The 16532-nt window shown below is 42.9% G+C and overlaps 1 protein-coding gene across 3 annotated transcripts in view; it reads right to left on the minus strand.

The window, feature by feature from the left end:
* The window catches only part of ARMC2 (armadillo repeat containing 2), a 149540-nt gene that overhangs the window by 46239 nt on the left and 86769 nt on the right, over positions 1 to 16532 (minus strand). For all 3 annotated transcript variants that reach the window (XM_060190653.1, XM_060190652.1, XM_060190654.1), the window contains one exon: positions 12060 to 12159. In XM_060190653.1, coding sequence (XP_060046636.1) covers positions 12060 to 12159 — 100 coding nt within the window. The remainder of the gene's footprint in view (positions 1 to 12059; positions 12160 to 16532) is intronic.

A 16532-nucleotide genomic window follows, 5' to 3' on the forward strand; every position in this document is an offset into this window, starting at 1 on the left:
ATAACACGACAGTCTCACTCTTGCAGTACCACAAAGTAAGACAATACTCTAAAAGATGGGGCCATGTCAAAGGAATAAAGGGGCCAAACTAAAAGGATACTGGTGATCAAAGCTGGGACAATTTACAAATGGGAAAGAAAGAAAGAGAGAGAGGAAGAATTTAATGTAACCCACAAAATGAAAGAAATACCTTCAAATTCACAGTGTTATAAATATTTAATCAAGTTATATAAGAATATTTTTAGACAGGATTTCTTTTTACACGGATTGAAACTGAAGGAGTTGTAACCATCCTTGAAGTCTGGTTTAGGCAGAAAACTGAATTAATCAGGATGCCCAGCTTAGAAACTTCTCCTGGAAGCTGCCTCTGAGAGCTGAGAGAATTTGCAGCCTGCAATGTTTACCCAACTTTCTGCCTTCGAGAAAAAAAAAAACAAAACAACCAAAAACCCACTGCTGAGTATACAGGTGGTTTGAAGAACAGATAAAATGTTGGCAAGGCAGACTTCGCTACACAGAAATGCTGATTAACCTTAGGGCAATGGAAGTGGGTCAACAATTTGCATAAGTGCTGAGTCAGGCCAAAAAAGCAAGTGGAAGAATCGGATACATTGGAGACTCCAAAGCCCCGAATCTAAGCAGACAAGAAGAGCTGATGCCCCCAGGCCTCCGGTCAGCCAATCCTTTCCCGGGCACCCACGGGAGGCTTCCGCATGGAAGCATCACTCAAAAGCGCCCGAGTGACGCCAGGATTTCACCATGCCCCCCACCCCCTTCTGTTTTGAAGTCAGCGGACATAAATCAGGCATTCAGGTTGCGTGCTGAGTCGGGGGAGAGCCGGTTCCTCAAGGGCAAAGCAGCAGGAGCTGGAAGGAATGAGCAAGCCACCAAGGGCTCATTATGCCGCTGGCCCGGTCAGGGGTACAGCCCCAGGCCAAGGCTGAGAAAAAAAAAAGTACCAAGCTCAGCCAAATACTCAGCCAAACACTCAGCCAAACGCCCACTGAGAATGTGCCTGCAGACGGACGGGCTGGGAAGAGAGCCACCGGGCATGTTCCTGCCAGGCAGGAGGCCCGGGGCGAGCTGTGAGTCAAGTCGCCAATAAAGGCACCTGGGGGGGTGGGGGACAACTCTGAACCAATCCGCAGGCCTCTGAGAGGAGGGAGGGTAGAAGGAGGTCATCTTATCTCTGGGCAGCTGCAAGGCTGTGGCTGCTTTCAAAATAGACAGCTAGGGGGAAAAAAAGAAAAAAAAAAAAGGCGGATGTGTTTGCCTTCAGTCCACCCTCTCCACGCAGTAGTCTAGGTTTTGTTTTCCACAGCGTGATGCTCAAGCACTCCAGATCCAGCAGCCTTTGCTGCGGGTACATGGCTGAAGGCAGTCTCTCTCCTTAGGAAACATCCAGGTGGAGCAGAGAGGCAGAGAGACGTGACTTTCAGAGCACCGCCACCACAGGGACAAGCTCGGCAGTCCCAGACGGGGTACCGGGACTCCGAGGACGATCCTGCACCTACAAGTTCTGGTTTTGGCTTTTGGGTTGTTTGCTTGGTGCCTGCAAACTCTATGGGGCACAGACTTTTTTTTTTTTTTTTTTTCCCCCTTAGGTAGAGGGTGAAGGACAGAGATAGATAGATAGATAGATAGATAGATAGATAGATAGATGAGAAACACTGCAGTATTGCCCCATCATTTGTGAAACAGCTCCCTCCCCCACCCATTTCTCTCCCATTTGGTGAGTGGGGACTTAAACTGGGATCCTTGTGCATGGTGACATGTGTGTACTTTACCAGATGAATCCCTGCTGGCCATGTGTGTGTATTTAAAGATTTCTTTATTTAATAAGGGAGAGGGAGAGAGAGAGAGAGAGAGACCAGAGCAGCACTATTCACACCTGAGTACCAAGGATCAAACATTGGGCCCCACATTTACAAAATATGACCCTGGCTGCCAGAAATTCTGTTAAAAAAAACAAAACAAAACCAAGAAACTGACCACACCAATTGTGGAGAGTGTTAGAAAGCAAAGAGAGGGTGGAGAGGAGGCAATGATGCACCCCGTCAAGGGCACACACTACCATGCACAAAGGCCCGGGTTCAAGCCCCGAGTCCCTGCCTGCAGTGAGGAAGCTTCACGAGCAGTAAAGGAGTGCGTGCTGTGGGTTTCTGTTCCTCTTTTCCTATCTCCCCTCTTCTCTCAGTTCCTTTCTGTCCTATCAGTTAAAAGGGGGAGGGGAAGACTGCTGAGAGCTGTGAATTTGTCATGTAGGCACTGAGCCCCAGTGATAAGCCTGGTAGAAAGGAAGGAAGGAAGGAAGGAAGGAAGGAAGGAAGGAAGGAAAAAAGAATGAAAGAAAGAAAGAAAGAAAAAAGAGAAAGAGAAAGGAAGAAAGGAAGAAAACGAAGGGAATGGAAGAAAGAAAAAAAGGAAAGAAGGAAGGAAGAGAAATGAAGAGAGGGCCAGAAAGACAGTTGTTCTACGAACACAAGCAGGTGAAGGAAGAGCACTCTATTTGGACCATGACCTCTGCCAGTCTTCTAAGTCTTGTTCGAGGCATTTCACCAGATGCTTTGCCTGACAGATATTTACAGAAGAAATGGGGAGAAATTCCTTCATGTTCTTCTACAGAACAAACCCAGATTCATTTTGCTGAGATACTAAATGCAGTGACATTGGCGCCAGAGGCAGATTCTGCTTCCCAAGGCTGACAGCAGCCCAGCTTCGTCCTCTGTTATTAGGACAATCTGTTGGAACATTTGGTTTGCACCAAATGCAGTTTACACTACAAAGCATACAATATGTGTCTATTTTTTAAATGAGCTTTGTCATCTAACAGAGTCTGGTTGATGTTTTTTAGATTTATTTATTTGGCTATCGTGTTCATTTTATTTATTTTGGATAGAGGCAGAAATTGAGAGGAAAATGGGAGATAGAGATGGGGAAGAGAGACACCTGCACACCTGCTTCATCACTCGTGAAGCTTCCTGCCTGCAGGTGGGGACCGGGAGCTTGGATCTGGGTCCTTGTACATTGGAACACATGTACTTTACCAGAGGAGTCACCACCAAGCTCCTTTTACACTTACTTTATGAGGGAGGGGGAATCAATTAGTCATATGAAGGGGTCTGGCTGGAGGCTCACCTGGTAAAGGACACATGTCACCAAGTGCAGGGACTAAGGTTCAACCCCCCCAGCAGCCCCCTGCAGAAGGGAGCTTCATGAGTGGTGAAATAGTGCTGCAGGTGTCTCTCTCCCTTTCTATCTTCTGTGTCCTCTTAGCTTCGCTCTGTCTCTATGAAAAAAAATTGTCATATGAGGCATGAGGGGTCAGACTCAGGGCCTCACATGTTCAAGTCCTGTGCTCAACCTACTGGGCCACCTCCCTGAACCATGTGACAGCATTTTAAACAGCTATTCCCCTTAGGACTACAGTCAAGCTTTCCGACTATACTGAGTGGCTTGACCTGTTGCATTTGAGTCTTAGCCGTGGTCTGGATAGGAACTGGAGTTCCCAGTTGGACTGTGGATCTTGGATGGATTCAGCTCACAGACAGGACTCAAAGAAGTCTCCCTTGTGCTCCCCAAGGAGGAAGTCCTTTGTGCAAGCTGGGCGGAGTAGATTCCTTTTCCCCAAGACTGCTGATGAAGCAGAAAGCCTGGCTCAGACCACAGACCTGGGTCACTCACTGCCAGGCAGCATACAGAGAAGTGGTGCAAACCAGCCCAGGGTTGGTTTTGCATCAGTTCACGTCCCTCTAATGTCTTACTGCAAACTTAAAAAAAAATTGCCATCAGGGTTACTATTAGGGCTGGGTGCTGGCACTATACATTCACTATGACCCCCTCCCCTTTTTGCCTCCAGGGTTATTGTTGGGGCTCGGTGCCTGTACTACGAATCTACTGCTCCTAGCAGTCTTATTTTGTTTCCATTTTATTGGATAAGACAGAGAGAAATCAGGAGAGAAAGCAGAGTCAGAGAGGGAGAAAGATAGACAGACACTTGCAGACATGCTTCACTGCTTGCGATGCCTCACAAGTGGAAAGCTGGGGTCTCGAACCTGGATCCTTGCGCGGGTCCTTGCATTTTGTACTATGTGCGCTTAACCGGGTGTGCCACTGCTTGGCCCCCATTTCCCCCCAATTTTTAAATTTTCTTTTCTCTTATCTTCTTTTCTTTTCTTTCATTTGATAGGACAGAGAGTAATCACAAAGGAGAGAGAGGTAGAGGAGACAGGAAGACATCTGCAAACCTGCTTCACTGTTTGTGAAGGGTCCCCCCCCCCCCCCGCTAGTGGGGAGCAGAGGCTAGAACCGGGGTCCTTGGGTATGGCAACATATACATTCAACTGGTGTGCCCACTCACTGCAAGATTGCTGCAGTTTAGAGAAGGGTGCACACCGACCTTTCTCAAAGCAGAACAGATGGAAGAGGCATGGGTGATTATCTGAGCAGTAAGATCTGGTCTTATTGGCAAAAGAATCAACAGCTTGTGGCTTGTCTATCTGGCTGAGGTCAATGGTCTCCCTTGAGCGGGCTCACAGAAAAAGACACTTGAGCTCACAGCTCTGACCAGTGCCTGAATCCTCAGCGATCTAATGAAACCTCATCATTAATGTTCTTGGGATGCATTGGATCGACCTTCTCGTGGAGCATCCCGTGAGTACCCATTCATTGGGGAAACTGACGATCCTTCCTAGCCGACTGAATCCACATGGATCCCAGTCACTTTCAAAGCCAGCAACAAGCAGCTCCTGACAGCTTTCAACCTGACGCTGTTGATTGGCTATGGAAGAAGGGCAAACGCTAGAAGAAGAAGAATCAATGTTCTTCGTGGGTTTGGCCCCAGGGCAATTTTTTAATGAACTGTTATTATTATTATTGAGCTGGAGCTTCACACATGCTTAATCTTCCCACTCCCAGGCTTCCTCTCTTCATTTAGAGAGAGACAGAGAGCAAGAGCCACTATAGCACCCTATCGCCAACCCCCTCCCCCCAGCTATGGCATCTCCCATTTGGTTCAGGGGCTCAAACCTTGTATACTGCAAGGCATGTGACCTACCTGGTGAGCTGTCTCTCTAGCCCAGGCTAATTTGTTTTGATCAAAGGTTGCTAGAGAAAATTCATGGAAATGTTGAACACACCATGTCATTTATTTTTGTCTAGCTAAGAAACTATGTACACACACACACACACACACACACACACACACACACACACACACACACACACACACACACACGGCATGTGGTCGTTGACCCTTCCTGGTGAAACAGATACTGAGCCTCACTTGCTATCTGGGTTCCTGATATGTAAGGAAGAGTCTCTGTCAGCCACACACCTAGAGAGAAAGACTGACCCTGTGTGGCTGATTTGATTAATCACTGGGAAACCTCTTGAGGTTTTGCAGAAAACCTGCTGCTGTCAGCACTAGAGAAAATCTGTCTTGAGGCAGCATCTGAATAATTTATACTGTAGATTCCCAAAGCTGTTGCTCCTTTGATTCACTTGAGGAACCTCTTTAAAAGGATCTCTTAGGCCCACCCCAGTGATGAATCAGGTCTGGTCTGAGAACTGGCATACTTAAGGTCCCCAGGTGATTCTGATGAGATGCCAAGTTTAGGAGCCACTGATTTAAATCAAGAAAGAATTAGAGGGGCCAGGTGGTGGCACACCTGGTTAGGCACATACATTACAGTGCACAAGGATGCAGGTTCAAGTCCCTAGTCCCTTCCTGGAGAAGGAAAGCTTCACAAGTGGCAGAGCAGGGCTGCAGGTGTCTCTCTGTCTCTCTCCCTCTCTATATCTCTCTTCCCTCTCAATTTCTCATTGTCCTATAAAGAAAATAAAAAGAATGGCAAACATGGCTACTAGGAGGGTGGATTCATTGTGTAGGTAGGTACCAAGTTTCAATAATAAAACCGGTGGTAATAAAAGGAGAAGGAAGGAGGAGGAGGAGAAAGAGAAGGAGAAGAAAGAAAAGAAGGAGAAGAAATAATGTAAAAAACTATATATATATTTGATTCTGTTATAATTTCTTTTCTTCTTTAAACATTTTACATTTTAGGGGTCAGGTGGTAGCCTGGCTAAGTGCACATGTTACAGTGTGCAAGGCCCTGGGTTCAAGCCCCTGGTCCCCACTTGCAGGGGGAAAGCTTCACAAGTGGTGAAGTAGGGCTGCAGGTATCTTTCTGTCTCTCTCCCTCTCTACCTCCCCCCCCCTCAATTTCTGGCTGTCTATGTCCAATAAATAAGTAAAGAGAGTAAAAAAAGAAAAAATAAATTAAAAAAATTTAACTTTTGAGAGAGAGGAGAGAAAGAAGCAGAGCATCACTCTGGCATATGAGATAGCAGGGTTCAAATCTGGGGCCTCATGCTTGAGAGTTGGACATTTTATCTACTGAACCATTTCCTGGGTCTTTCTCTCTCTCCCCCCTCCTCTGCTGAGAAACAGCAGCAGATAAAGAAGGAAACAGTCTACTTTTCCCAGTAAGCATGGGACTCTGGTGCTTCTTAGTCCAAAGCAAAATTTCCCCCTTTGAGTATAGAAACCACTGGCGACACTTTCCCACAAAACTCCTCATCACTTATTAAAATCACTTACTTTGTAGTGACCTTTGGTAACTTCTAGTTAATAATTTTAGGAAGTACTGGGGATTCCTAAGTACTTCCTTATAATTGGGAAGAACTTCCTGCTCTTTTTCTAAAATATTTTTTTGATATTATTGCTGCTGTTTCAGGCCAGGAGATATTCATGCTGTAGGGTACACACATTACTAGCCACTATGCCCCAGGTTCAAACCCTGGCACCATATGGGAGCACCATGGCTCCAGCACTGGGGGAAGCTCCACATATGGTGAGGAAATGTTGTGGTTTTTCTCCATCACCATTTCTCTCTTTCCTTTTTTGTCTTTATCTTCATCACACACACACACACACACACACACACACAAATGGGCCTGGGAGCAATGAAATCACACATATGCAAGGATAAAATTAATTCAGTGCATTTCATTTTGAGGAAAATACAAACCATGCATCTTTTTTTTTTCCTTCTAAGGAAAATTAAAGATGGTTCAAAACTGAAACTTTTTTTTTAATATAGAAACAGTGAGAGAGACCACAGCACCAAAGCTTCCTTCAGTGTGGTGGGCGCAGGGCTCAAACCTTTTCATTCTTCAGTATAAGTCAAAGCAAGTGTATAGTCAAAGTATTAAATTTTAGTGGCACGACTATCATACAAAAATAAAACCAAGACACCATAAAATTATTTATCTCATGAATAAGGAAGCCAATACAATGGTAAAGTTGGTCCCAGTGATAATCAAAGAACTGGGTGGTCAGCATTGAATCAAATATTAGTGTAAGATTATAAAGTTAGACACACACCTGGCTAATGGCTATGGGGTAATAAAAACATAACTTTTGAGGTTATAATGTCTACCAGACAGAAATTTCCAAATTAATGTGTAACTTTATAGTGTCTGGACTCTAATCAAATAGTACACATCAAGTTTAAACACAGATACATTCTTTTCCAGAATCAGCCCTGCTGGCTTAACAGTGAACGCCCTGATAGGACTTGGTGGGGAATGCAGTCACCCTGTTTCTACATTTTGGTTAAGTCTTAACAGTGAAGTAGTTAAGCTCATGGACACACTGCTTGGATCTTCAGCTCTGCTGTACTAGCGGGATCAAAGTTTTAGAAATGATACACTGGGAGCCCGGCAGTGGTGCACCCAGTAAAGAGCACAGTACTAAGCACAAGGACCCATGTGAGGACCTGGCTTTGAGCCCCCGGCTCCTTACCTGGAGGGGGAGCTTCACAAGTGGTGAAGCAGGTCTGCAGGTGTCTCTCTTCCTGTCTCCCTCTCTATCTTCCCCTCCTTTCTCAATTTCTCACTGTCCTATCCAATAAAATGGGATGGGAGGGGGAAGTCTACCAGGAGCAGTGGGTGTGTAGTGCTGGCACTGAGCCCTAGCGATAACCCTAGAAGAAAAACAAGCATGAAAGAAACACTGGTGAGTGCAGAGCTGACTGGTCTTGGATTTATGGAGAGAGAGAGGCCATGGGAGCTACCCCTTGAGATCTGCACTGTTTTTATGAAGCTGTAAAAGCACGGAGGAATTTCATCAGAGAATCCCTTTAAGACCCTTTCACTAAGAACCTATTCATAGTCCGTCTTATTTTATTTAGACTTTCTAGATGTCACTGTAACAAGTCTGGGTATGAAGTTCTATTAATTGTAAGCAAATCATTGAAAAAATATAGGCAAACATTTCTAAAGGTATAAATTAGAACCAAAAAAAAAAAAAAAAGGAAGAAACAGTCACACACCTGGCTAGGTGCACACACTACAGCGTTCAAGGACCCGGATTCAAGCCCCCTACTCCCCACCTGCCAGGGAAAAGCCTCGCGAGTGCTGAAGCTGGTCTGTAGGTGTCTCTCTCCCTCTCTATCTTTCCCTCCCCTCTCAATTTCTCTCAGTCTCTAGAAAAAATAAATTGAAACATTAAAAAAAGAAAGAAAGCAAAGGGAAGAGGCAGACTTATACTAAGAAGACAGTCTTCTTTTTAATTAATTAATTCCCTTTTGTTACCCTTTTAAAAAAATTATTGTTGTAGTTATTGACATCGTTGTTGTTGGATAGGACAGAGAGAAATGAAGAGAGGAGGGGAAGAGAGAGAGGGGGAGAGAAAGACAGACACCTACAGACCTGCTTCACTGCTTGTGAAGCGACCCCCTGCAGGTGGGGAGCCAGGGGCTCGAATTGGGATCCTTGTGCCAGTTCTTGTGCTTTGCGCCACCTGTGCTTAACCCGCTATGCTACCACCCGACAAGAAGATGCAGTCTTCTAAAGAACCGCATCACTAGGCCCATGCTCCCAGTAGGCCAAACAGCCTCTGACATAACAAGTAATGCTTAAAATATTGACCTATGTCATCAGAAAGAGGCCAGATTATTTTTTAATGTCTTCTAAGAAGGACAGGAAACATGATATATTGCAAATGATTTTAACTATAATGATTAAATGCATCTGGCCACTAGAGTGATAAATTATTCATCTCTGTCATGGGTCTGAGTAACCTATCGCTGGGCACAGTTTGCATGGTGGTCTTTACTTCTCATTGGAATAAAATAATTTTAATAGGAACACAATTTATAATGCAGACCAACAAAGAAAAACATGACTTGAAAATGCCAGCTCTATTTTTTCCCCAGTTAACTATTGGTCTAAAGTAGAGTGAGAAGTGTGGTGACATTTTTATGCCACTTAAATGTTAAGGCATTTCGTCCTTTGAACCAAAAAAATCAGATCCTTAAATATACTTCTCAAGTGTCTCATATTGACCAGACACTAAGAATTTGGGCTGCTGATCAAGTAGGGCTATCAACTAAACTGCAGTTAGAAAAACATTTAGTATTTACAAGTAATGCCACAAAAATAGAATTATTTGTGAGTATTCAATAGGAAGACTTTCTTCCCTTAAAAATAAAAGTATAGGTCCGGACACAATTTGAAATCAAACTGGTAAATAGAAAAGCTTTCATTTATCCACAGTTGAAAATCCAGCACAAAGCAAAGATATCTTCTCCAGACATAGTCATCTATGTCAGCCAAGATAAAAGAGAAAAAGAATGGTGATGGTAAAGTAAAATTAAAACAAAAATCCATAAAGCAAGTTAGTTAAATACAAGTACAAGATAAAACCCATAGTTCTATTTCTTTTGAAGTATGACATTTAAAATAATTATTTTATTCTGCAGGGGGAAAGCTTCATGAGTGGTGAATCAGTGCTGCAGGTGTCTCTCTGTCTCTCGCCCTCTCTATCAGCCCCTTTTCTCTTGATTTCTGGCTGTCTCTATCCAATAAATAAATATAAGAAAAACATTTAAAAAACAATTATTTTATTTTATTTTTATTTTTATCAGAGTACTGCTCAGCTCTGACTTATGGTGGTATGGGGGATCGAACCTGGGACCTGGGAGTCTCAGGCATGGGGGTCTCTTTGCATGACCATTATGCTATCTTCCCCACCTTAAAATAATTATTTTAATACTATAATAAAATATTCTTTCTACCATTATGTTTTATGAAATAATACATAAAACTCAGGTCCTTCAACAAAATAAATATGAGCACCTAGGCCTTTTAACTGGACTGAGTTTTCTTATCCAAAGATACAATTAGGTAATATTTCATACCCAAAGCTAAAGGAATAAATGTTTTGTGGCTGTTTAATAGTAAAGGTGACTACTATAAGGCAGACTAATCAAATTCATTCTTTGTCAATTCCCCCCCCCCAGGACAACTTCTTATAGTCTGTAATTTTTCAATGTATGTCATTTAAAGAGTACAAAATACACAGGGGAAGGCACTTGTAACTTCATAACAGAGCCAGAAACTTAGTTGATATTTTATGATATTTGAAATGTAGAAATTATTTAATAAGGTTAAAGACATTTTTATGTCTGTCTACCAAAAAAGAGACTAGTAGCTTTTTAATAAATAACTGGAAATAGTATAAGATCTGCTGAGTTTAGTCATTCTTAGCAGAAATACTTGGATGGGTAAAAATAAGTTCAATGCTATTTATGGCAGAGAGGGATTATGTTTTGACTTTAATATGACTGATATAAATAAACACAACACTTTATATTAAAATACTCTTAGTATACACATAAATTACATAGTTTAAAACTGATGACACCAGGATTTCAAAAATATACCATATTTGATGCAAATGTACTATATTCAGGTATAAAATGTTTCATGTTGTGTGAGATAGGCCAGAAAGAGGAAGACAAATATTGAATTATCTCACTAATAATTGGAAAATAAGAAGCAAGGGCAGTAAGGGAAAGTATAAAGTGAAATCTGAACCATGTGGTGTACTGCACCAAAGCAAAGGACTCTGGGCAGGGAGGGAAAGGGTTTTCAATCAATGTTTAGGCCACAGTTCACCATACTAGCAGACACCCTGAATTAAATACTAGTAAGATAAATCAGAGTGAGATCATAGAATGATGAATACTATATATATCTCTTCTCTCTAAGGTGTCGGCATAGATGCAGGGTTTCTGGGATCCCGGCTCATGATGGTGGGGCAGGACCCAGGCTGCGGGAGAGAGTCTTGCAGACACCCAGGAAGGGGGACATGAGAGTTTGTATTGTGTTAACAATTGTACTGTAAGCCATTATGCCCCCAATAAAGTGGGGGGAAATGCCTCTCTAGCAATTTAGAGAAGTGTTTCAACAGGCTGAGTACATTCTTCCCATGTATGAGGCCCTGGTCCCTGGTACTGTGTGTGACCCAGTGGTGTTCTGAGTTCTCTTTCACACACACACAAAAAAAAACCAAAAAACCAAGTGTTTCAATAAAGAGTTGATGTCATTTTTTTGCCAATTACAAAGGCGAACAAAGCAGACTGCCCCTAATGAATATCCAACAGCTTATAGCACAAATTGACATTTGTACTAAATATTATAATTGTATCAAGGGGAATTCATTTGTAATTTTTTCTGTTTTCAAAAAGGCTATATGTATGTTTGCCTCGTCAAATCAAATTATTTCCTTTAAAAACATACATAGGAATGCCATTGTCTAAATACCATCACACGATCAAAGAATTAGAGAATTGCAGGGCTAGGAGAATCTTCAGAGTACAACCAGTAAAAAGAGACCCCCCCCCCCTTTTGTTTGTATCAGAAGTCCCTGTGGTTCTTGTTAAAGTGAAGATGACAGCCCCATTCCACCCTGCACTCAACAGGCCTGGGGTGGAAAGTCCGAGTTCTAGGGATCACTAAGGGGATTAACACCTATGGGGGGGCACTATTCCTCTCCCTAAGATATCTTACTGACGCTATTTCTCCCTCAAACTGGCCACCCACCCATCCACCCCCCAACTCCTGCAGATAACTCCTTCCCTCTTGAGGTAACCCATCATGCATCTAAGAGAAACCTATCCATTCAGAAGACAAAGTCACTTTGTGTCAGTGTAAACTTACACAAACACACCAATGAAAGACACAGTCAAGAATTAAACACATGACAAACTGACCTGGTTCTTCTGGTATTTGTTTATCAGGTTCAAAAATAAGGCATAGCATCTGGAATAGCTGGCCAAAGCTACACAGCAGTCATGGTAAGAAGTCAGTTTGCTGCAGGAATATCAGACGGGAAAATTAAACTTTGTTTTCCAGTGAAAGTTATATATGCACAGAAGTACTTTAAATACAAACTTTCAAAGTTTGGCCCCACTCCTGAAAAAGAGCCTAAAATAAAGCCCCATAGTAGCTCCAGACAAGTTTCAGGTAGGAGTGCTGTCTGCTGGGGGCAACAAGGAGGTGAAGCAGGGAATTCACTCTTGTGTTTATTTTTGCCTCCAGAGATATCGCTGGGGCTGGGGCCAGCACTATGAATCCACTGCTCCCAGAAGCCATTTCTTCCACTTTATTGGATAGGACAGAGAGAAATTGACCAAGAAGAGGGAGACAGAGAAGGAGAGAGAAAGGGAGACAGCCGGGGGCTCCAACCTGGATCCCTGTGTGGGTCCTTGTGCTTGGCACTGTGTGTGCTTAATGGGGTACACCACCGCCTGCCCAAGCATGGAAATTTTTTTAAGTCTTTTGAAAAAACAGAAACTTGAGAGCTCCAAGATGCATATATGGTGTAAATGTACCCTACTCCTGATTGAGAAAAGGCAGATAAGAAGCTTACAGAAACTCTGTCTGGGTACAAATCAGTGATGTGTCAGGGACAAGACAGGACAGGAAGTAAACACTCAGAGGCTCCAGCATGTGCGTTCTAGGCTAGGCCTGGTATTTTACCATCAGTCAGAACAGACTTCAAGGCAACAAAAACTTATCTCAGAAAGTGCTTCAAAATGTCTGAGCATCGGCACAAACAAAGCCCACAAGAAAGTATTAGAGACCCAAATTCAAATTAGGGGATGTCCGTAAAAGTCCTCAAGTGAGAGATTAATAGGCAAGACACCATTCATAGTTAAAAGTTTAAACACGTGCCAAATTTTTATCGAGTAACTTTGCAGACAACTGGCATCTCATAGATTACATTCTCTGATCCAAGTACAATTCAGTGAGAAACTATTACCCTCAAAACCTCTCCTTTTGAAAATTTAATAACATGTTTAACATATGGGTCAGGGGCCTGGTGGTGGTGGTAACACACCTGGTTGAGTGCACGTTACCAAATATGACAAATTGAGATCCTTGCTGCTAAAACAATTTAGAGAAAAAAGTTAAAGGCTATAGACTTAGAAAGAGGGAAAAGACGGGAATCGGGTGGTAGTTCGGCGGTTAAGGGCACATGGCGCAAAGCGCAAGGACCAGCCTAAGGATCCCAGTTCGATCCCGTGCTCCTCACCTGCAGGGGAGTCACTTCACAGGCAGTGGAGCAGGTCTGCAGGTGTCTGTCTTTCTCTCTCCCTCCCTGTCTTCCCCATCTCTCTCCATTTCTTTCTGTCCTATCCAACAACAGCAACAATAAAAACAGCAAGGGCAACAAAAGGGAAAATAAATAAATTAATATAATATAAAAAAGAAAGAGTGAACAGACAAACTAAGTTTCTAAATTAACAGAAGAAAAATATCTCCAAGTAGAGACAAACAGGAGATTAATAAAGACGAAAAAAAAAGGTATAAAGTATAAGGCAAACATCCAATAGAGTGGACCAATAAATATCTTAGTTCTTTTTAAACAATGATGAAACAACCAAATTTTATTAAATCCCCTTTAAAGTTAGGTAAAGGCAGTGGACCCAAGGTTTCCACATTATATTGGACACTCTAAGCACTGTAATAATAAAGTAATGGGGGTGGAGGAAAGAGTTGTTAATAACCACTAAAAATATAAATCTAAGAGAGTATAGACTCATCAAGCTTCCTGGATATAAGATTCACAAGCAAACATGGACACTATTCATCTACACCATCAACAATCAATGAGAGAACAGACTGTTAAGATTCTATTTAAGGAGCCAGCAAGATAACTCATCTGGGAGCAGACCTGCCTCACCTAGTTTCCAGCCTCTTGGATCCCATGACGTGGAAAGACAATAGCCCTGGGGGAGGAAGGGGGGGTGTTCAGTGCTTCAGTGTCTCTTCTTCTCTGTCTAGCTCCCTTCCTTTCTTCTTTTCCTTCTTTCCTTCCTTCCTTTTTTCCTTCTTTCTTTCTAATATTTATTTATTTATTTGATAGGACAGAGAGAAACTGAGAGGGGGAGGGGAGATAGAGAGGGACAGAGAAAGTGAGGCAGGGTTACAGGGCTTTATAGGCGGTGAAGCAGGTCTGCAGGTGTCTGTTTTTCTCTCCCCCCTGTGTCATCCCCTCCTCTCTCCATTTCTCTCTGTCCTATCCAACAACAATGACATCAATAACAACAACAATAAAACAACAAAGGCAACAAAAAATTATATATGAAAATTTTATGGACAGACATAAAAGAACGTGCCATCAATGTTCATGGCTGAGTGACTCCGTGTCTTAATGATGTAAACCTTTCCCACCCCAATTAGACTACATACTTGCTCAGCGTGGTTCCAAGGAAAACACAAAGCTTCTAACATGGGCCTCTGATTCTCCAATTCATAAGTAAGAGAAAGGAATTTTGGATTTTTAAAAAATAGTTTATTTATTTTATGTTAAAGAGAGAGCAAGAAAAAGGGAGAAGCCAGAGCATTCTTCCAGCTTCTGCAGCACTGGGAGTTGACCTAGGAGCCTCACACATGTAAGTTCTGTATTCCCTCCCTCCTGAGTCATCTCACCAGCCACAAGAATTTTAATTTGATTATTATCCACTCATCCATCCATCCATCCTTCTGTTGTTGCTAGGACTTCATTGCTCTGAGCCAACTTTTTTTTTTATATTTATTTTTATTTATTTATTCCCTTTTGTTGTCCTTGTTGTTTTATTGTTGTAGTTATTATTGTTGTTGTTGTTGGATAGGACAGAGAGAAATGGAGAGAGGAGGAGAAGACAGAGAGGGGGAGAGAAAGACAGACACCTGCAGACCTGCTTCACCGCCTGTGAAGCGACTCCCCTGCAGGTGGGGAGCCGGGGTTCGAACCGGGATCCTTATGCCGGTCCTTGTGCTTTGCGCCACCTGCGCTTAACCCGCTGCGCTACCGCCCGACTCCCTGAGCCAACTTTTTTTCATCTAGAAAGACAGAGGTAAAGAAACAGAGAGAAGGAAAAGTAACAGCACTAAAGTTCCCTCCAGAGAGGTAAGAGCCAGGCCGGGACCTGGAACAGACACATGGTGAAGTAGGTGTACTATTCAGAGGAGCTGTCTTGCTGGCTATTTCTTTTAATATTTATTTATGTCCATGAAGAGAAATCAGAACACTGCTTGGCTCTGGTATATGCTGATGCCCAGGGCTGAAACTTGAGCTTTTGAGGCCTCAGGCATACAAGTCCAGTGTCCTACAGCTGATATCTCTCCAAAGGGCAAAATGCTGGATTATAAAGGAGAATAAAGTGAAAAGCTCACTATATAGCAGGACTTAAGTTAAATTTATGTCAGAAACAGAGTAGTCTAAAGATGGACCAGAGAAAGCATCTAATGATAGAAACGGACCTACAGGGAGTCGGGAGGTAGCACAGCAGGTCAAGCGCACGTGGCGCAAAGTGCAAGGACCAGAATAAGGATCCCGGTTTGAGCCCCCGGCTCTCCACCTGCAGGGGAGTCACTCTAGGCAGTGAAGCAGATCTGCAGGTGTCTATCTTTCTCTCCCCTCTCTGTCTTTCCCTCCTCTCTCCATTTCTCTCTGTCCTATCCAACAACAACGCCATCAATAACCACAACAATAAAACAATAAGGACAACAAAAAGGAATGAATAAATAATAAATAAATAATTAATTAAAGAAAGAAAGAAAGAAAGAAAGAAAGAAAGAAAGAAAGAAAGAAAGAAAGAATCGGACCTACAAATGCATGGGATCTCATGTTTAAATAATAGGACACTGGCATTGAATAGAAAAGAATGATGTGTATTTTATTTTTTTTGCCTCCAGGATTATTGCTGAATACACTGCTCCTGTGATGACTTTTCCAATTTTTTTTTTAAATTTTTGATAGGACAGAGAGAAACTGAGAGGGGGAGGGGAAGATAGTGAGAGAGAAAGACAGACACCTGCAGACCTGCTTCGCTGCTTATGCAGTGTCCCCCCTGTAGGTGAGGAGCTGGCAGCTTGCTTACTATTTCCTCAATAAAATTATTTGCTAAAAAGAAGGAGAAGAAGGAGGAGGAGGAGAAGGAGAACTGTAAACCCCATCGATTTGATGTGATCTGGGGCCCATATTCAGCCTAGGAGCCTGTGTGACCTCTGCATCCCTGTAGATCCGACCTCACATTCTGTGGTCATGAGTAGGAACATTCCAAGCTGCCCCAATATCAGGACCCATCTTCCTCAGGTGTAGCATAGAGTATGTTGTCCATTCTCCCTTCGGAGGATGGAACAATCTCTACCACTACTGATCCATGTTGAGGGCAAGGTCCTATGGGGGGGGTCCA

This window comes from Erinaceus europaeus, chromosome 4 (genome assembly GCF_950295315.1).
Source record: "Erinaceus europaeus chromosome 4, mEriEur2.1, whole genome shotgun sequence".
Lineage (NCBI taxonomy): Eukaryota > Metazoa > Chordata > Mammalia > Eulipotyphla > Erinaceidae > Erinaceus > Erinaceus europaeus.